This window comes from Eumetopias jubatus, unplaced genomic scaffold, assembly GCF_037043125.1.
Source record: "Eumetopias jubatus isolate StellerSeaLion01/CBP00866 unplaced genomic scaffold, mEumJub1_p1.0 scaffold_7, whole genome shotgun sequence".
Taxonomy (NCBI): Eukaryota; Metazoa; Chordata; class Mammalia; order Carnivora; family Otariidae; genus Eumetopias; species Eumetopias jubatus.
Window position 1 is genome coordinate 28,317,692 of NW_028274813.1, and position 22,837 is coordinate 28,340,528.

General features: G+C 35.9%; 1 protein-coding gene across 14 annotated transcripts in view; it reads left to right on the top strand.

The window, feature by feature from the left end:
* The window catches only part of NUMB (NUMB endocytic adaptor protein), a 173,491-nt gene that overhangs the window by 92,331 nt on the left and 58,323 nt on the right, over positions 1-22,837 (top strand). For 11 of the 14 annotated variants that reach the window (XM_088024524.1, XM_088024523.1, XM_028090334.2 and 8 more), the window contains one exon: positions 10,005-10,145. In XM_088024524.1, coding sequence (XP_087880650.1) covers positions 10,020-10,145 — 126 coding nt within the window. In that variant the 5' untranslated portion in view covers positions 10,005-10,019. Of the gene's footprint in view, positions 1-391; positions 531-4,268; positions 4,561-10,004; positions 10,146-13,136; positions 13,280-22,837 lie in introns of those variants that run through there. The other 3 variants (XM_088024529.1, XM_088024528.1, XM_088024532.1) reach the window with 3 other exon arrangements.

Sequence of the window (22,837 nt, forward strand, 5' to 3'; positions counted from 1 at the left end):
CCAATAGATAAGACCATTTCCAGCTTGTGGCTCACCATGTGAAACAATTATTGTTCTTTTTTCAATATTAGAGAATTTTGTTTTAAGACATAATAGTGGTATATCTTATGTGACTGAACTGGCCATAGATGATTCTTTTGGGAATTTTAACCTCCTTCATTGTTGAGTATAACAAGTCAGATGAACCTTTGCTTACCAGTTAAGTTTTTCTTACAGAGAATCAATTTAGAAAGCTTTCCTTTATTTGGAGTTTTATTTTGCCATTTTTTATTTGTGGTGTCTTATAGGGAGCATTTAGGAGCTGATCCTATAATTAATTTGTCTGTTTCCTTTAATGCAGGCTTCCCGTGGTTAGGGATAGTTACTACTACTTTCTTTTTTTTTTTTCAAGTGGGCTCCATGCCGAGTGGGGCCAACATGGGGCTTGAACTCACAACCTTAAGATCAAGACCTGAGGTGAGATCAAGAGTTGGATGCTTAACCAACTGAGCCACCCAGGTGCCCCAGGGACAGTTATCTCTTAACAGTCTGTAAGTTTGCACATGAAACTCCTACTGTAGTACCATTCACACAGTGGATACCTGATAATTTATTATCTCTTCTTGTTCTTTGATCTTTTCTATGTAGAGCAAATTACTGTATGTGCATGTAATCCTTCATATACTTTATAGTTAGGCAGTGTTAAAGAAATTTGTTTATTTTGTCAAGCATGAGGTTAATTACCATGAAAAGTATGACAGTTCAGCTGATTTTTTGATCATTGTAGATAAGACTTCCTATTTGAAACAGTTGAGCTGTCACTTTGTTTTAGAATACTGTCTTTAATTTCAGCATTAATAGTGGAATCTCATACACCTCTCTCCCATTGAAATTGTCTCAATGTGATTTCAACAGATTGTATCAGTGAATAGTGCATTTTCTAAAGCTGTTACGGAAATAAGATTCAGGAGCACTTCTACTATTAACCATTTGGATCCAGTTCACCATCATCTACAGGATTATTTAATAGTAGCCTCCTAATTGTCTCCCTACCTTCATTCTTGTTCTCATCAGTCCATTCTTATTTTTTGTTTTTTAAGTGAACAGTTCAGTGGTATTTAGCACATTCACAATGTTGTACAACCACTACCTCTATCTAGTTCCAAAACACTTTTTATTCACATATAATTAGCATATAGTGTTAGATTAGTTTCAGGTACAATATACTGACTCAGCAATTCCGTACAGTACTCATTGCTCATTCTGATAAGTGTGCTCCTTTAAAAAAAAAAAAAAGATTTATTTATATATTTTAGAGAGAGAGAGAGAAAGGGAGAGGGAGAGAATCCCAGGCAAACTCCCCACTGAGCTCAGAGTCCAAGGGCAGGGCTCAATCCCATCACCCCGAGACCGTGACCTGAGCTGAATCCAAGAGTCGGACGTTCAACCGACTAAAGCACCCCATGATAAGTGTACTCTTAATTCCTTTATGTTTCACCCATCCCCCCACCATCTCCCCTCTGGCAGCCACCGGTTTGTTCTCTATATTTAGAGTCTGGGTTTTTTTGTTTGTCATCTTTTTTCTTTGTTCATTTGTTTCTTAATTTCCACATATGAGTGAGATCATATGATATTTGTGTTTCTCTGACTGACTTACTTCACTTAGCTTTATATCCTGTAGGGTCCATGTTGTTGCAAATGGTAAGATCTCATTCTTTTTTATGACTGAGTAGTATTCCATTGTATAAATATACCACATCTTTATCCGTTCATCTATTCATGGACACTTGGGTTGCTTCCCTATCTTGGCTATGGTAAACAGTGCAATAAACATAAAGGTGTATATATCTTTTTTGAATTTGTGTTTTCGTTTTCTTTGGGTAAATACCCAGTAGTGGAATTACTAGATCATATGGTAATTCTGTTTTTAACTTTTTAAGGAAACTCCATACTCTTTTTCCACAATGGCTGTACCAGTTTACCTGAAAGACTCACTTGAGACCTAAAGACACATGCAGATTGAAAGTGAAGGGGTGAAAAAACATTTACAATGCAAATGGAAGTGCAGAAAAAGCTCGGGTAGCAATACTTATATAAGCAAAGTAGAATTTAAAACAAAGAATATAACAAGAGACAAAGAAGGACACCGTGTAATCAGAAATGGGACAATACAACAAGAGGATATAACAATTGTAAACATTTATACACCCAACATGGGGTGTAATCAGAAATGGAACAATCCAACAAGAGGATATAACAATTGTAAACATTTATACACCCAACATGGGAGTACCTAAATACAAAAAGCAACTATTAACAGATATACAGGAAGAAATCAACAGTAATACAATAATAGTAGGGGAATTTAACATCCCACTTAAATCTATGAGTAGATCATCCAGATTGAAAATCAGCAAGGAAACTAGTGGCTTTTTTGGGTTCTTTTTATTTTTTAAAGACTTTATTTTTTTAAGTAATTTCTACACCCAATGTGAGGCTCAAACCTAAAATGCTGAGATCGAATGACATGCTCTACTGACTGAGCCAGCCAGGTGCCCAGTGGCTTTAATGACACATTGGACTAGATGGATCTAACAGATATATTCACAACATACCATGCAAAAGCAGCAGAATACACATTCTTTTTAAGTGCACCTCGAACATTCTCTAGAGCAGATCATGTTAGGCCCTAAAACAAATCTCAACAAATTCACAAAAACTGAAATCCTATCGTGCATCTTTTCTGACCAGAATGGTATGAAACTAGAAATCAATCACAAGAAAAAAAATCTGGAAAGAACACAATAAGTGAAGTCCAAATAACATGCTGTAAACAATGGAATGGTTCAACCACGAAATCAAAAAGGAAATCTTCAGTCCATCTTTAACCCAGTAGCCAAACGCAAAACTAAGTTCTATATAGAACCTTCCAGTGGCTTCCCATTTCTCTCAGAGGAAAAAATCAAAGTGTTTGGCCTACAAGACCCTATCTGACTTTGCCCTATGTAACCCACCTGGTTTCATCTCTCCTAGTTTATTGTTTCATTTTGCACTGAATGCACTGACCTCCTTTCTGTTTGTCAGGTACTCTAGGCAAGCCACCCCCTCAGGAGATTGCCCTGATTTTCTTTTTCTGGAATTCTCATCCTGCTCGCATGGCTTACTTTTTTACCTCCTTCAATTCTTTGCTTAAATGTTACTTTCTTAACTTAAAATTTTATCCCTGCCTCCAGCACTTCTAATCCCCCTCTTAACCCTGTTCATCTTTTTCTGCATAGCTTTACCATCTTCTAACATACAAATCAGTGGTGTGCTAGTAAGTGTTTCACTACTAGTTCTCTGAGTGTAGTTATGATGGTTGATATTTCTGTTTATGCTAATGAGTAAGGTGAAAGTGAAACAATGAAGATGTGCACCAACATTTCACTGATATGTCAATGGCATGAGAAACTTCTTTGCTCAACTGGGTAATAGTTTTGAAATACCAGAAGAATATGTTCTCAATTTTTTTGTGCTATTCATAATGTAATGGTTATAGATACCACACACTTTTGAGTTTAGTCAGCATTTTCTCCATCAGTTTCTTAGATCTAGATAGTCACAAAACGTTCAAGCTAAGACTGTAGTTTTTGCCAAGTTCCATGGTATAAATACTGTCACCACGGCCTATTTCAAGTCACCAACATGAAGTCAGTGAACATGATGTTGTGGACAGATGTACAATAGCCCAGCATTACATAGCTCTTCCACCATACAGATACAAAATCATAAATAATTTCAGCAGCATAGATAATAAAACATAATAAAATGATTAGGAAGTGATGAGTTTTTAGTATTTATTGCCTTTGTTTTAAAATAACTTATTTAATTATACATTTTTATTTTTCCTTTTTTATTTTATATTTCCTTTTATTTTTCCTTTTAATTTTTAGTAAAGGCTGTGTTTAACACCTGGTTTGCAAACTTGCAAAGAATGAAATAATAATGCAATGAATAAATGAGAATTTATCATTTGAACTTACCAGTCAGCACACACCACTGTAAATAATTTGCCTTTTTATTTTCTGTCTATCTCCTTCATAGAGGCAGGGTTTTTGTTCTGTATTTTATAGTTTATTGCTGCATGGCATGGTAGGTAGTCAATAAATACTTATTGAATACATTTTAATGAAAATATTTGAGGTTTTTTGTATATAAATTAAAATTTACATAAACAAATGCCTGTACTAGGTGCTGAGTGAAAAAAATCTTGTCTTTAAAGAAATGTGAAACCTTTTTTCTCTTTTCAGATATGAAGTTTTGATTATAACTATTGCATTCTCCTCACTGTTCTTACCTGGGACCAGGCAGGAGCACGTGAAGGCAGGGCAACCCTCTGGGACCCTAAAGGGAGCCAACAACTGTGCCTGAGAGAGATGGGACTTTTGGAATCTTTTGTACTGTTGCTGACCAATCATAATCTTCACTGGCCTTAGTACTCTGTTAAACCAGGTGTTAACCTATTAGTTGTTGAGTTGTGGAAGGTCGAGCGGTGGATGCCAGGAGAGGAGCTCAGCACAGTGACTGTTTACCATCTAGAATGTAAGCATTGCAAAAATATAATCACTGGTATGGCTGTATTAGTACATACTGGCCAATTATGTGATGTGTGCACCTCTGTTTATCATGTTTGAGTATTCTGGGTTTAATTCTAATTACTGCATCCTAACTCCTATTAGGAAAGAAGAGGAAAATAAAGAGATCACCACAGGAAACGTTTTCACCTACCATGATTGCCTATGGTTGCCCTGACCTCCCCCCTGAGCTTCAAGGCTTACATACATCTCTACTTCAAAGCCCTATCAACAGGCCCCTCAAATTCAACAGTTCAGTTCGTTGAGGCCTAAAACTTAGGAATCATGTTTGTATCTCTTTTTCTTCCCCATCTTCCGTAGTCAGTCACCAATTCCTGCTGTTGACTTTTCCCACAAAGAGAATCCTGTTGATTCAGCAAAGCTGAGGTTATTAAACTTACAACAGCAAGGGAAAGCACCACTTTGACAGAGTCTTGGTAGTTAGGGGAAGTTAGGAAAGGGTATTTCTAGGGTTTTAAGATTGGGATTTACATGGTGTAAGGCACATCCTTCAAGATGGGGAACCGGTTGGGGTGGGCAAAGTTTGTGACATGGTATTTGGAATTAGTGGACATAATAAGAAAAGACTCTTGAAGTAATTTGTTATCCTGTCAGGAGAGCTTTTGCCCTGATGTACACACTGTTTGCCCAGATAAGTTAGTTTGTAAGAATTTCCTGGAGCAAACAGTAAAGCTAATTACTGGTTTAGTCTTATCCTGGGCAAAAAAAATTTCCTGAGGCACAGTTATATCATGTTGACTCAATTCTCTCTGCTACTCTTACTTTTAAACTTGTCTTTACTCCCCTTTTTTCTACCTACACCACTGCCCTAGTTCAAGCTCCTGTCATAACTTGCCTAGACTATTTAAAATGCCTTCTAACTCATCTATAGTTTTTTGCCCTCAGATTTGTTTTCCGTACTGCCGCCAGAGTAATGTAACTGTCTTGCAACTCTGACACTGATGTGTGTAAAACTTTTTAGTGGCTTCTGGTTTTCTAAGGATAAAATCAGCACCTGATCCTTGTCTGTACTCTTTTTGCATTGCTGTCCAGCATTTAATTTCCTGCATCTACACATTTGTTGATGGTGTTGCCTCCACCTGGAATATCTTTTCCCTCCTACTATATGTGGCTTCCTTTAAAAGTTAAGTCGGGCGATATCTCCTATAGGAAATGTTTCCTGAACCTAAACTGTGCTTCGAGAACACTATAGTGCTATTATTACATTCACCATATTGTACAGAAATTACCTTTTATGAGGGGAGAGAGCCACCTAAAGCCAAGTTGTCTTATTAATTTCTGTATCCACTAGCATCTGCATTAGGGCCCATCACATAGTAAGTTCTGTTTGTACTGACCCAAACAAATTGGGACAGAAGGGGAGGACTTAAGAGGAGATAAGAGGTGATGATTTAACTTTAAATTGGTGTATTTGAGGCAACATCAATGCACCCAAATAGAGAAATTTAAATACAAGAGCAAGATTTAAAAGTATTATTGGGAAATAAGGATTTCCCAATAGTAGTTTGAATTGATTACTTCACCAAGAGTGATAGTGTAAACAAGAGAGCACAGATTGAGGACTGGTATTTGGGAAATATACTCGGTAGGAGAAAGTAGAGGAAGCCCTCAGAGATATCAGTAGCAACAGAAATGTTGAAGATAAATTAGAGGCATAGAGATATTGTGGTCGGGAGAGCCAAGGAGGAAAGAAGTGTACAGAGGAGAGCTGGAATCATGGTGTTAAAATTTGCAGAGCAGTTAAGGAGTATGGGAACTGTGAAAAGATTTTCTGAATTTGACAGTGTTATGTAGCTAGCAGAATGGGGATTTCCTTTTTTTCCTTTTTTTTCCTTTTTTTGTAGGACAAAGTAAGATTTTTTGTTCTCAGTTTTTAAACTGGCAAAAATATATCCTTTACCTGTGTTCAACCAGGACTTTGTCAAGGGGTGTGGTTTTCTTTATTTGAGAGTAAAGTTTAACTTTATTGAGGGCCTGTAGTAAATGTGACTTTGAATTAACACATTTTCTATTTCTTTCTTGTTGTCTCTTTTGTCTTTGTGAGCAAAGTCATTATATATAGATTACTTGAAAACAGAATGTTTGGTCTCTCCCTTGATGTGTTAATTCTTACTTTAATTACTATTTACAGGCCATTGGTAGTTACCCTTTAAGAAGAAACAAGCAAGATATTATCATTAGTATTTTCATTTTACCAAGTCCATTTTAGAACTATTATGATTATGTCACTCATTTTCGAAAAATTTTCGGCCATGAAACCCTTTCCTTAAACGTATATGGAATCCCAATATGTGAATCAGATAAGGTAGAGTTTGTATGAAGCTGTGACAGAGACCTGAAGTCCCTTGTAAGTTGAGTCTAACCTCTCTTTTTGTCCAACCAGTGGCCCCTGGATCTCCTCCATGGAAATCCTAGGGCTACTTAAAGCATAGTTTGAAAATCACTGATATATAATACTCTTTGTAGAAATGCTGATAACCATATTAGTACTGAAGTTCACAAGATATTTAGATGTCAAGTCAGTTGAGACTTTGACTCTGTTCTCTTATTGGTCAATAGGATGTACAACAATAAATAGCTGCCCAAAGAGCAAATAAACTTGTACTAAAATTATTTAGACAGAGGTTGTATGGTTTCCTTTAAGGGAAGTTGTCAAAGTGGTTCCTTTGTCAGTGTGATGCTGGACTACCGTTACATCTGCAGTCTCCTTCCAACACCAGTGATTCTCTCTGGTCTTATATGTCTACATTTATCCTACCTAGTAAATATTATCTAAATATGATGGGGTTCTAAAATTTATAGTGTGCCATGTATATGAGAGGTCCTGTGTTAAAATGCAGGGGTAGTATTTAAATAAGATACAGTTTACTATTAAGGAAATAGAAAATTGCTATAAGGTTTAATGAGTACAGTAAAAGAAGTAATCAGAATCCGATGAAATGAAAGGACCTAACCCAGGCCAGCTCTAGGAACTTGTCAGAAAAAATGCTAGCTTCCCTGAAGACTCCCAAGTTGACTTCAAAGATGAGTAGACTTTAACCAGAGGCAAATAGATAGGGAAAGGTCTTTCTAGGCAGAGAGAAGAACGTATAAATAGGCTCTGAAAGAGGGCATGCGTGCTTTGTTTGGAGACCTGTAAGTAGTTTAGTATGGCTGGAGCTTAGCATGTGAATGGGGATTGGTGAGTGAAGCCAGATGAAAAACGACTGTGTTTTGCCAAGCTTAGGAATTTCGACTTTATCTTGAAAGTGTTGTGAAGTGAGTTAAGGATCTTAAGCTGAGCAATTGCATGGTCAGATTTGTGTTTTAGAAAGCATTCTGGCACTAGTCAAGAGAACAGATTAATGAACCTTTCTTGGCAGCAAAGCAACCATTAAATAATAGACTTTTGCAATAATTTACACAAAAATGTCTGAGGATAGTAGAACTGATGTGGGTGGGAGAATGAAATCAAGATATACTAAGGAGGCAAAAGCAGTAGAGTTATTGGTCAGAGACAGAGTGAATTTGGGGATGACTCTTAGTAGGGCTATCCCCCTACTAAGAGAAATTAAGAAGTAAGGAATTTCATGGGCTTTTGCCTCAAGATTCTTAGAGTGCCAACTTGAGCAAGGATATGGGTGCTTTTTTATTTTTTTATATTTGTATTTGTGTATATTTTTAAAGTGTGATATGAAGAAGTAATAACAGGATGTATTATCAGGGAAGGTTATGGAATTTTTAAAAAATCTGTTAGATTAAGGTAGACTCTTAAGATAGTTTAGGAATGAGTGGTCTACTTAAAGGGAAAGGAATGGATTACCTTTTGTCTAGTCATTTGATTATTTAATACCTATTTCATATACTCTATAAATCAATTTTGGTTTGAGAATAAATTCATTTTTAGAAAATTCAGGGATTTTTACATTGCCATTTGTTTGTCAGAATTATTACCTTTTAAGAAGATGTGTGGGAGGTTGGCTTGTCTGTATAAACTAGCTAATTTAGTAATAGTTCTGCTGTGACATTATGCATTTTAAGATACAAAATGATTTTCCTCAGAACGTAAACTTTGATTTTCAAGTCTTTCATTGGTGTCATGTGGGAATTAATGTTTAATCCCTTGCTATTTAACACTCCTAACAGAAGGGTGTTTCCTTTGTGTGCTTTGTCATGTCATTTTCAAAAGTTAAGATCTCTTTAAGGCTGGTTGAGGTGGTTAAATCCCTTCAGGGAAAGAATGACCAATGCTGTGCTCCTTAACAGAAAACTAGAGGTAGTGGTTTCAGATTTTGAGATCTGCTCTGTAAAGGGACACCATTCATTATGTTTATTCATTGGTTCTTGAATGTTCTGTTGTTTCTTATCAGTTGGGTCTTCCTTCCCTGTAGATTTGTGATTTCTACTGTACCTTTGAAAGCATTAGAGAGGTACCTCTTCCAGTAACAAAACAAAAAATGGACTATAGTTTAATACCTTAATTTACAAAGTTAATGGTGAGACTTGGACCTTTATAATTGAAAGCTGTTAGTTTACTTTCATTCTATGATTTTAGATATGAAAGTACATTCTGATGTTATACTACTTGCAAGAAATTTTTTCCTTAGAATAATTTAATCCTAGTAGAACTTTTTCTTCTTTACATTTATTTTAATTTTTTAAAAGATGTTTATTTATTTACTTATTTATTTATTTGCGAGAGCAAGTGAGCACAAGCAGGGGGGAGAGGCAGTGGGAAAAGCAGACTCCCCACTGAGCAGGGAGTCTGACGTGGGGCTCTGTCTCAGGACCCTGGGATCATGACCTGAGCTGAAGGCAGACGCTTAACTGACTGAGCCACCCAGGTGCTCCTCTTCTTTATGTTTAAAAGAAACTTTCTTTTCTTCCTTTTTATAAAGATATTTTATAAACAGGTTATAGTCCCTGCTTTGTTTAATGTTTTCTAATAGTAAGCCAAAAGATCCCTAAATTTTAGTGTTTAAGAATGGTTTTTTCCTAGTAAGTATGGAAGTTTTCAGAATGTTTTCAGAAATTGTTAGGAGTCTATAATTTGGCCTACATGTACAGATTTCCTTATTCAGGAGTTAGAATGGATTTGAGGGGTAAATCAGAAGGAACACTCATTGGATTATTACAATTAAAATGCTTGAAAGTTCTTCGAATAACATCTCTTCAAATCTTAGAGGTTGTTATAGTTTTATAAGAACTAGTATTATAGTTGTTTTTTTGAAAAGTGAAATGATTTGTTTGAGCTTAGAGTTACTCTGAGAGGAGGGATACTAGTTGCTCATTTTCTATTAAACCAAAATGTTTCATTTGGGACATTAGTTTTTTCTCAGCATGGTAATCCAAAGCTTAAATATGTGAGAAGGTAATAACTACTTTTTCATATTTCTTCTACTCTGCCTGCAGGTTGTAAAAATTAAAATGAACAAACTACGGCAAAGTTTTAGGAGAAAGAAAGATGTTTATGTTCCAGAGGCCAGTCGTCCACATCAGTGGCAGACAGATGAAGAAGGGGTTCGTACTGGAAAATGTAGCTTCCCAGTTAAGGTAAGAGCTCGTGTTTCTATAATTCTAGATGTGGAAAAGAATAGACAGCCTATTATATGTGAAATCCCATTGATTAGGACAATTAAAAGAAAATCCTCTAAAAATGAATCCCTTCATCTTCTGCTTCAAAGTAGAATTAATAAGAAAAATATAATTAGTGATTTTTTTCTCTTTATATTTTAAACAGGAATTTCTGGTATATAATCTGGAACCACTACAAATAAGATCACTTCTGATGAGAAACTAATCCTGAAATATCTAAAAATCCCAAATTATCAGGAATCAAATTATTTTGAGTGAGATATACTTACTAAGTGGTAGGGCAGAGGGAAGAGGAGTCTGTTTTCTTAAATACAGGCCTGGTATGTTCTAGAAAATCTTAAAAGAGTTAAAAGGGATTTTCTCTTTAATCTTTTAACTGGTAACTGTACAGAGGGCATTTAAATTAATGCCTTCATTTGTCAGATCAGAAAATGGAAGCTCAAAGAAGTTAAGAACATAGTGAAGATTAGAGAAGGGGTACCATACAGGTGTTTTTTCTTACTACTACTTGACGCTCTGGAGAAAAAGGGTAACATTTAAAGTCATGAAAGAAATGTACATGCTATACTGTTTAGTGAGAAGCAGTTTATAATTATATAGGCAGTCTATGAGATGTATTAAGTGTGGACACAAAAATACAGAAGGAACTAGACCAAAATGTTAATATCTTCAAGAAAAAAACTTAGTCTAATATAAAATGTTAATATTTTCCCCTGCTTTCTACATCTTCTTATGTATGAATATTCTTACTGTGATTTTCTCCTCCTTGTACTGCCTCAGCACCATTGATGGAAACAGCGTGAAGCTTCAGAAAGGAGAAAAATTTGTATGACAGGATAAGTGATTTGTAGAATCTACAGGTTAAATAAATACATGGTTTTTTTTTAAGATTTATTTATTTAAGAGAGAGCACGAGTGCATGTGCACATGGGAGGGGCAGAGCGAGAGAGAGAATTTCAAGCAGACTCCTCGCTGAGCAAGGAGCCCAACACGGGGGCTCAATCCCACAACTCTGGGATCATGACCTGAACCAAAACCAAAAGTCAGATGCCCAACCAACTGCACCACCCAGGTGCCCCAAAAATACATGGTTTTTAAAATACACAAATTTTTCCACAGTCTGTCAATAACTAAACATTTTCCTAATTACTTAGCTTTGTCTACTTAACTCATTTGCTGAAACTTATTTTATAGGAATAATAAATTTTTAATTTAAAGTTTTGGGTATGATATTAAAATATGAAAAAAAAACCTCATACATAAAAACTAACACTGTTCTCTACAGCCTCCCCCACCCTCATCCCAAAGAGTAGGCTCATTTTGATTGTACAAGTTGAGTATCGTGGAAATGGGTACTCTTACACATTGTTGATTACTTGGAGTATAAATTGCAACCTCTTAGGAGGGCAATTTGGAAATATCAGTTAAAATTTTATTTTATTTTATTTTTAAAACTTGAGGTTTACATTTTGTTTTAAAGATTTTATTTATTTATTTGTCAGGGATGAGAGAGAGAGAGAGAGCACAAGCAGGAGGAGCAGAGAAGCAGGCTTCCCACAGAGCAGGGAGCCCAATGTGAGACTCTATCCCAGAGTCCTGGGATCATGACCTGAGCTGAAGGCAGACACTTAACCCACTGAACCACCCAGGTGTCCCAGTTAAAATTTTAAATGCACTTTTCATTTGACCAGAAGTTCTACATTTAAGAATTACATTTAGGGGCACCAACTCTTGATCTCAGCTTAGGTCTTAACTTCAGGGTCATGACTTCAAGTTCTGCATTGGGCTCCATGCTGGGCATGGCGCCTACTTAAAAAAAAAAAAGAAAGAAAGAAAGAAAGAAAAAGAGAATTACATTTAAGTGGCACCTGTCTGGTTCAGTCAGAACCATGTGACTCTTAATCTCAGGGTTGTGAGTTCAAGCCCTACATGGGTATGGAGATTAATTTAAAAAATAATAATAGTAAACGTAAAAAAATTGTGGCAGGCAAACCATAAGAGACCCTTAACTATAGAGAACAAACTGAGGGTTGATGGAGGGGAGGTGTCGGTGGGGGATGGGCAAAATGGGTGATGGGGATTAAGGAGGGCACTTGTTGTGATGAGCACTGGGTATTATATAAGTGATGAATCACTAATTCTATTCCTGAAACCAGTATTACACTATATGTTAACTAACTAGAATTTAAATACAACTTGAAACAAAAAAAGAATTATATTTAAGTACATTCATAGGTATACTGACAGAAGTGTTCATTAGCATTGTTTGATAGCAAAAATCTGGAAACAAGTTAAATAGCCATCATTCTGGGATTTGCTAAAGAAATTATGACATCCAGGGCAACCCTCTCAGGTCCCCTCCCTCTTTGGAAGCTTTGTACTTTATCACTTAATAAACTTTGTACTATCACTCAAAAAAGAAAGAAAGAAAGAAAAAGAGATTATGACATCCATTAAGTGGAATTCTTTGCCACTCTTAAGGAACAAGGTAGACCTTTATTCATACATTTAGTAAATTTTTTGAAGACCTACTATGTGCCAGGCATATGCTAAGTGGTAAACAAAAAGTTCTTGCTCTTGTAGAGTTTATATAAGTATCCTTGTGGGAGTATATAGACTTTAATTAGATATTTGCATTAATAATACATGATTATAAACTGAGATAAATGCTTTTCAAAAAGGGAAGGCTGTAGTATAAGAAGTTATATGAGATGAACCTGGAAAGAATTAGGGTGGGGCCTTATAGGCCATGTTAAGGATTTGGAACTTTAAGAATAATAGGAAGCCACTACCTGGTGTGGTTTTTTTTCATTATTTATGTATTTTATTGTGGTAAAATACATAACAAAATTTACCATTTTAACCATTTCCATGTGTACAGTACGATAACATTAATGACATTCATGTTGTTGTGCAATCATCAGCACCATCCATCTCCAGAACTTTTCATCTTCCTGAACTGGGACTCTGGGTGTGATGTGGTTTGGAAGTAGTCCATAGTGGATGTGAAGAGTCTGCTGAAAGATTATTACAGTAATCCAAAGGAGTGGATTACTCTGGACTAGGGTGGTAACTGTTGAGAAGAAAGAAACGTAAGTAAATTGAGAGATAATTAAGAGATAAAGGCAACAGGAATTGGAAATGGACTGGACCCAGGGAATGAATGGTGTTAAGGATGACACCTAGTTTCTTGTCCCAAACTGATAGAGGTAATGATCATTGACATAGGAAACAGTGAAAGAATATTCTCTGATATGCTCACACAGAAAGATAACTTTAATGTATTATTAGGTGATAAAGGCAAGGCCCAGGACAATGTATATAATATGATTCTGTTTATAGTTAAAAAGAAATCTATATATCTGCTTATGTATATAAGAAATATCTGTAAGAAGACACAAGTAAATCTGAATTATAGAATGGGAATGAAGGATTGGGGATCTTTTTACTTTTCAATGTATATCCTTTGGAACTAGTGACATTTCTTATGAGCATGTATCATATTTGTAATAAATAAGCATATATATATATTTAAAAAAACCTCATTCACAGGATTCTGAGAGGCTGGTATATAGTATTGAAATAGTTGAAGTAAAGTTAATTGAACCACTTCCAATTGGCTGTGAAATGTACAGCTTTTAAATATTTTCTTTTTAAAGATTTTATTTATTTATTTGATGCAGAGAGAGCACAAGCAGTGGGGGGAGCTGCAGGCAGAAGGAGAGGGAGAAGCAGGCTCCCTGCCAAGCAGGGAGCCCAATATGGGCCTCAATTCTAGGACCCTGGGATCATGACCTGAGCTGAAGGCAAACACTTAACTGACTGAGCCACCCAGGTGCACCAGCTTTTAAGTATTTTGTGTGAGATAAATAAGATTTAGTATCATTCAGTGCTACTGTCATATGTCATAAGAAACAGTTGATGGGGATGTACTTTAGAGATAAACATGTAAGATTTAAGATTTACATGTTATGCAGGCAGGGGAGCTTATTTAGGGTGTTTTTTGTATGTTCTTCTCCAGATGGCCTCTTGAAATCCTTTCTACAAGACATTCATCCTCTCTGCTAGGCTGTGGCTCCACACGCCTTATCTGCCTTCCCTTCCCACCCTGCATGCATATACAAGTGACACATGGTTGGATAAGGGAATCAGAACCTGAAATTATTTTCAGTACCCTAAAAATAGATAAATTTCCTCAGTCAAATATAGCTGAGCAAATAATGTCTTATCTGTTGTTGCCTTAGGGACCACTGAACTCTGAACCTAATGAGTTGATGTAAAAAGTTCCCCATATAGACAACTAGTAGGGTGGTGGGCATGCTCACTGAGGAAGAACATGTTTGAGAGTAGAGAGGATGAATTCCTTTTGAGGTGCCTATGAGACGTGTACATGCAGATTCCCACTCACCACAAGCACCATGAATTTTGATTTTGATATTACAAATAAATTCTAGTAGGTAGTTTGCAAATATGGAATCCTTGAATAATGAGGGTTGACTATATATAACTTACCATTGAAGTCATGAGTAAGTGAGATTGCCTAGAGGAAGTAAGGGAAGGGGAGGGTCTAGGACAAACATAGAAGGGACAGGTAGTGAATGGGTATCTTCAAAGGAGAGTAAGAATGAGAGGTAGAAAAGGAAACCTGAAGAGTATGATCTCAGAAGGCAAGGTTTCGAGGAAGGAGAAAGTGGTCAAATGCTATAAAGAGATCAAGGAAGAAATGAAACTACATTAGATTAAAAATTTGAAAGTCTTGGTGATTTTGGTGATAGCACTTATGGGGAATCATGAGGATGGAATCTAGCTTGAGGAGTGAATGGATGCAAAATAAGGAAGAAGATGACAAATCTAGAGATTACTAATTCAAGAAGTTTGTCAGACAAGATTGTGTGAGGATGGGAAGGGGTGAAAGGGAAGTATTACAAAGAGTACAAGGAAACTTTTGGTGTTGATGGCTATTTATTATATTGATTGTGATGATGGTTTCTCAGGTATATACAAAAACTCAGCAAATTGTAACTTTGTATATAGTTCATTATATGTCAATTATATCTCAACAAGGTGGTTAAATCTTTTTTTTTTAATGAAAGAGTTTGTTTTCAAAGGAGAACAGAAAGGCAGAATAAAAAAGGGAGTGTGAGGTTGAGAAACTGTGTGTGTGTGTTGTTTTAAAACTGTTTTAACAATTTTATTAGATGTAGTTTACATACCATAAAATTTACTCATTTAAAGTCTATAAATCACTGGTAGTTTAATTTTATGTTGAGTCTTGTGTTTAATGTAGGAGAGACTTGAACATAACTAGAGGGACTTTATAAAGAAGCATGTAGAGAGTGGCTTAGTTTTAGATGGAGGAAGGATACTGCTTCTATTTTAACAGTAGCAAAGGTGGAAAACAGTATAAATGCACTTAAATGTATGGTGTTGGTGGCTTAAGACTGACGGAGTTTTATTTTAAAGACATATTTTCTCAAGGAAATAGGAAGTGAAGACATCTATAGAAGAGTGAGGAGAGAAGTTGTGGAGTTAGGTTTTAAAGACGGTGGAGTAGCTACTTCATAGAATGGGAGATCTAGAATACGCAATTACTGGGAATAGAAATGCGATTACTAGACAGTAATCAAGTGAAACGACAACTCGTTTGATATCTGCCATGTATGTTTAAGTATACTGGTGCCTATTTAAGTATAATAATTTAGTATTACAGTAGTAATTAGAGGAGGTTTCAAAGCTTGTCTTGCAATTCTGCTAGAATAACAAGATAATCTTTTTAATAGGGGAGGAATTTTAATGTTAGAAGTCAGATGTTACCTGTAAAAATTAATGTAGTGGTTCTCAAAGTGAGGTCCCCAAGACCTTTTGTGGGATCCTGACATACTTTCTCTTCCAACTATATATCTGTGTGAAGCCAGTTTCTTTTTTTTTTTTTTTAAAGATTTTATTTATTTGAGAGAGCACGAGAGAGAGAGAGAACAGATGTGCACAAGTTGGGGGGACGGGGAGAGGGAGAGGGAGAAAGAGACTCCCTGCTGAGCAGGGAGCCTGACTTGGGGCTCCATCCCAGGATTCTGGGATCATGACGTGAGCTGAAGGCAGACGCTTAACAGACTGAGCCACACAAGTGCCCTAGCCGTAGTTTCTTTATATATTTCAAACAACATGTTCTGACAGATTGAATGTAGATGCAAATTTGAGAATCCAGTTTTCTTTTAAGCCAGATATTAGAGAGATTTGCAGAAATGTGAAACAGTGCCACTCTTCTCACAAAATTGTTTCATTTTGGAAAATATAATTTATTTTTCAATAAAAATGTCATGTGGGAGACATGGGAGATTCATGCTCTTTTCCTTTCCAAGTCTACCAGATTCTCTCTCTCTCTGTTATCTTCGATAAACTCTGCTTTCACCTTCTGCTGGCTTGTCTCTGATTTAAGGACCCTCTTGGCTCATCCTCTGGGATCCCCTCTGGGTCTTTGGACCTGGCCTGCCTACATCACTAATTCATGGGACATTGTGGAAAGTGCTTAGAAAGGTATTTCTTAAGTTGTGGATAAAAACTTGCCCTGTACTAAAATCTGCTCTGACTCCACCTACCAAAGCTTAAAATCAAGGCTCAGAATGATCAAAATGCCTAAATGCATCCCAGAACAAAGGTCATGAATATATATAGGACTATAATAGTATCAGCATCCAAGATGGTTAAATTTCCAATGTCTGGCATCCAGTTCAAAATTACCAGTCATGCAAAGCAGCAGAAAAATTCAACTTATAATAAGGAGAAAAATCAAAGAGAAATAGGCCCAGAAATAACCAAGAAGATAACACTGTAGTTTACAGTGGAACTAAAATTTTAAAAAATAGTAAAAACTTTTAAAAGTTAAAAAATGGGGGTGCCTCGCTGGCTCAGTTGGAGGAAGATCTTGATCTCAGGGTGGAAGTTTTGAGCCCCACGTTGGGTGTAGAGATTACTTAAATAAACTTAAAAAATTTTTTTAAATGTCATTTTTGTTAACATGTAATGGGTTTTATTATCATTTTTCAATGAATTCAATTTTTCAAAGTAAGATTCTTAGTTTTAATTTCTGATATAGTAAAATTATCAGTAGATATAACTGACACAAACAAAAATGCTTTGGAGTCTTCCGTGTAATGGGTCCTGTGATCAAAAATTGTGAGACCTTCTGATTAAAACAGTATGCTTCATCAATTAAAGCAATGTACTAAGACAGCTTGTAATTGCTTACTAACATTACATTTTAAAATGCTAGTATTAATTTTGGTTGTTGGGATGCCTAGGTGGCTCAGTCAGTTAAGTGTCTGCCTTAGGTTCAGGTCATGATCCCAGGGTCCTGAAATTGAGTCCCGTATTGGGCTCCTTGCTCTGTGGGGAGCCTGCTTCTCCCTCTGCCAGCCACTCCCCCTGCTTGTGCACTCTTCTTCTCTCTCTCTGACAAATAAATAAAATCTTAAAAAAAAAAATTTCTTGGGTTGTTAAATTGGTGGAATCTTTAAGCCAGCTCATCGATCCTTTGATTTGTAATTAAAATCTTAATTCTCTGATTATGTGGAATGTATATAGAATGCTAAAATGGACCTTCTATTGGATAGATTGTGGATTTCTTAATATCTTTAAACTTGGAAGGATAGAGCCTTAAGGGACTGGATACAGAATTCATGCTTATTAGTATTGTTTATAAATTGATCTAATTTAACTCACTGTTAAGTGAGATGGAAGGACTTTCTTATCCTGTTGGTTTACGGTTATAATCCTAAATCAGGAAGTGTGCTAGTATGTACAAATAGGATAGACCCAATGGAGATTTGAGCATATGTATGCTAGAATTGCGTGTGTTTACCTCCTGAACTAACATTGCTGATTAAGTGATCTGCCAGGTTGTTTCTGGGGCCCAGTTCTTTTTAAAAGATAAGGATTGCCATTGTGCTAGAAGTTACAAGAGATAGTATTTTAATAACAGATTGGGTCGGGCGGGGGGGCGGGGGGGGAGGGTTGTTGGCCATTAGCACAGTAACACCAAGCAATTCTTGGACACCGGCAGAGTGAGAATTCAACCTAATTGTGACATTGTCTTACCTGGAGATAGCATCAGATTCCTCAGTTTTAGGGTTCAGGCCTATAAGACCTTCCCCTCACCTCCCACCCCATACTTCAGATACCAGTCACAAGCCCCAGGCTGTTTGTTACCTGTATTTCTGAACAAGCAGTTACAGATTGGAGATCCATCGATACCTGCTTAGGTTTAATTAATTTGCTAGAGCTGGCTCACAGAACTCAGGGGAACCCTTACATTTAACAGTTCATGAAAAGACATGATAAAGGGTATGAATCAACAGTGAGATAAAGAGATACATAGGGTGGAGTCCTGAACAAAGTTGCTTCTGTCCTCGTGGAGCTTGGGGCCTGGCTTGGTGGCATATAGAAGTGTTCTGATTACCCAAGTAGGGAGGCTCTTCAAAAAGAAAGGCCAAGGGCACCTGGTGGCTCATTTGGTTAAGTGACTGCCTTTGGCTCAGGTCATGATCCCGGAGTCCTGGGATCGAGTTCCACATCGGGCTCCTAGCTCAGCAGCGATCCTGCTTTTCCCTCTGACCCTCTCCCCTCTCATACTGTTTCTCTCTCTCTCTCTCTCAAATAAATAAATAAATAAATAAAATCTTTAAGAAAAAAAAGGCCAAAAACGGTCTTATGGAGGTATCATTACATAGTCATAATTGACTAAGTCATTGACTGATTCAGTCTCCAGTCCCTCTTCCCTCTCCAGAGGTTGGGAGGTGGGCCTGGCAGCTCCAACCCTTTAATCACGTGGTTGGTCCTCCAGGCAACCAGCTGCCAGTCTTAGATGCTTTCTGAAAGTTGCCTCCTTTACATAACAAAAGACACCTTTATCACTTTCAGTATTCAGGAAATTCCAAGGATTTGGGGAGCTGTGAGTCAGGAACTGTGGACAAAGACCAGATATATATGAGAAATACATTGTGGTCATCTGAATGACCAAATCTGTATTTCTTGTAAATCACAATATCACACAGGCTTTTCTTATTTTGCATATAACCAAATAACCATGGTACCGAAAGTAGAGCTCTTACTATTTCAGTATTTCTAATAGGCTAGGTCCTAATCCAGCGGTTTACCTACCATATAACAAGTATAATCTGTAATTTCAGAAGATTTTGGTGCACAGTGTTAATGCCAAATGAGAAGTTGCTAAATGTACTTTATCAAGAAAAAAAGCACGAATGCACAGAATAAAAAGTCAAGTGGGAAAATACAGATACCAGTGAAATTTTAAAAATTAAGATTCTATGCAAATAAACTTGAAAACATGGATAAAATTGGTAATACTCTTACATTATATAAATGACCAAAACTGAGTCCCCCCAAAACTAAAAATATAAAAAGACTAATTCGTGTAGAAGAAATATTGTAAGATGTAAAAGAATTACCTACCTCCCTTTTTCTGCCTCCCACCCCTAACATATTAAGTGAACTATTAATTTAACCCTAACCCTAATTGTGTGTGTATATGTGTAAAATGGAGTTAGAGTCTAATCTAAATATGACAAGTTTTTTATCCATCCTAAGTGTCCAGTAGCACATTCAGATGTCATACAGGAACCAGGATATCATCTGTGCATACTACCTAGGAGTAATTTTCCAAGTCATTGTTATCAAAAATGCCTCCATATAATTCTTAAATGCTCCCCTTTGAGAAACCTATACCCTTTGAGGTATAGGGCCTTATAGACTCTTTTAAGGACTTTGGCTTTTATTTAGAGTAAAATGGGAAGCCACTGGAGAATTTTGAGCAGAGGAATGACTTTATATAAATTATATTTTTAAAGGATTACTCTGATTCTTGTACTGAGAATCAACTGTAGAGAAGACCAAGGGTGGAAGCAGAGAGATCAGTTAAGTGGCTGTTGTGAAACGTGATGATGGCTTCCATCAGGGTGATGGTAGTAGAAGTGGTAAGAAGGGGTCAGATTCTAGATGTATTTTGTAGATAGAGCTGATAATATTTATTGATGGATTAAATTTGTGAATGTCAAATGTCAATCAAGAAAAAGAGAAGTCCAGGATAGGCCAAGGTTTTTGATCTGAGCAATTGGAAGGGTAGACTTGCCATATATTGTTTTGGGAAAGACTGTTGGTAGAAGAGTAGATTCATGAATGAAGTCATAATTGCTGGATAATATCCAGCATTTAATTTTGATTCTGTTATAAACGGTAACTTTTTTAAAATTTCATTTTCTGCATATTGCTGCTATAGAAGTACAATTGACTTTTTAAAAATTGAGGTATAATTGACATATGACATTATATTAGTTTCAGGTGTACAACATAATGGTATTTGTATATATTGCAAAATGATACAATTGACTTTTATATGTTGAAATTATATCTAGTATCCTTGCTAAACTTATTCTAGTAATTTATTTGTATATTCTTTTGGGTTTTCTACTAATACAATTATATAATCTATGAATAATTATTGTTGTATTTCTTATATTCTAATCCTTATACTTGTATGTATGATGTATGTATGTCCCTTCATTGCATTGGCCAGAGACTGATGTTTATAACTTTGGGTAGAATTGGTGATAAGAATTCTTGCCTCATTCTCAATCTTACCACAGTTTATCAGATTAAACAAGTTCCCTTCTGTTCTTGGTTAAAAATTATTAAAATTATGAATGGAAACTAAATTTTGAGATGATTATATAATTTTTATCTTTAATTCTGTTAGGTGGTAAATTATACTTACTTGAGTTTTTGAATAGTCAGCTAACCTTACATTCCTGGAATAAACTCAACTTGATCATTATAGATACTGATGGGTGGAAATTAAGTGGCTATTGTGAAAGATGATGATAATTATAGATACTGATCAAGTTGAGTTTATTGAGTATATTTCTGGATTCTCTGCTAATATTTTGTTCAGAAATTTCACAACTATGCTTTTGAGTCAGAATGGACTGTAATTTTCCCTTCTCATATTGTCTTTGTTAGATTTTGTGTTAACAGAACCGAGGCTGGATTACAGTTTTAGCAAGGCTCTGTCTACTTCTGCTTTACTTCTGCTTTGAGGGCATTCTTTTCTTGTGTTTAAACTGAGATACTTTGGTGTTCACTGGAACCTATTCCTCTGGTTGATCTGGAATTCTAATTCTTCACTCTTCAGCAAATTGAAAATGCCAAAAATTCATTCTTTTTAACATGTTTCTCTGTTTCCTGTAATTCTTATGAATTGGTTTTTAGAGACTTGATCAGATTTAGCTTTGATTCCCTCCCGCCCCCAGGAATACCTTATTGGTGGTGTGTACTATCATCAGAAGACACCCAGTAGCTGATTATCTATTTGTGATGACTATAGCCATTCATGATCATTGCCTGGGATTATTAATTCATTAAGGGTTCCAAAATGGTGATACTTTAATTCTGTCATCCTTTCTTTACTTAACAGCTGTAATATTTCTATAAAGCAAAATCCCCCATATCTACTGCTTGGTTAGCAGTGGTATAGTTTTAACTAGAAAGTCGGGGTAATTTCATTTATGATAGAACTATTGAGCCATAAGCAACGTTACCAAAATAGATGACTATTCCTATTTGATCAACCTTTTTTTTTTAAAGAAGAATAACATTGTTAATATGTAAGACCAGTAAACTATAAACCATTACTTAAAAAGGAGAGTTGCAGAAGTAATATGAGATAGTGAAAAGAAGATAGTTGAAAGAAGAAAGATCTAGAAGTGAAAAGATCAAGGGTCTATTCCTGGCTCTGTTAATTTACTAGTTATATGACTTTGTGCAAATCACTTAACTTTTTTGACACCTAGTGCCACATTTGAAAGGTGAGGGTTTTGAATCTCTTTAAGTTCTTTCCAGCTTTAAACTTCTGTGATTAGATTTAATACATATACTTAGGTCAGATGACTTGTTCAAATATAATTGTACTCCAAATTTATACATAAAAGTAATCCATTATAATTTGACTTAACTACTCCTCTTTGATTAAAGACCCCCAAACAAGTTTTGATATCATGTTCTACACTTCTGCATCCTATATTTGCAATATAATAGAGGTTATGTATATCTGATAATATGCCTTACACCTTCTTAAAGGTTGATTATGATGTCATTTTTTGCTAATGTTGGGAACTGTTGACTGTCTGTTCTCTCACATCAGAGCTGTGCATTTCTTCTCATGGCCTACATTCCCAAAAACAAGGGGGTAATCTACTTTTTAAATAATTTTTTCAAGAAAATGAAAAATGACTTAATTCATCCAAGAATGAAATTCCACACGCTAGTTTTTCTAAAGTGCATTTTTGTGAATAAAAGTCCCTTACTCAGAGGGAGTTTGGAAAAGGCAGACAGACAAAAGAAGTCCTAGTGTCAAATATTTTAGCCATTAAAGCATAAATCAGCTGCAATTCGTCAGTGAGATAGTGTCTCAGAGAAGAAAAGAGACCTCTTTAATAATGTTTATTTCAGTGGGCATGTTTTTCTCATCGTCTAGGAAAGCACAACACTGATTTCCAAAATAGATGATGCAGCTAAGAGGTCAGTCTGTACAGGAGATACTTTTGTTCTTTTCCTTCCATTAAGTCTCCCCAACTTTTTTT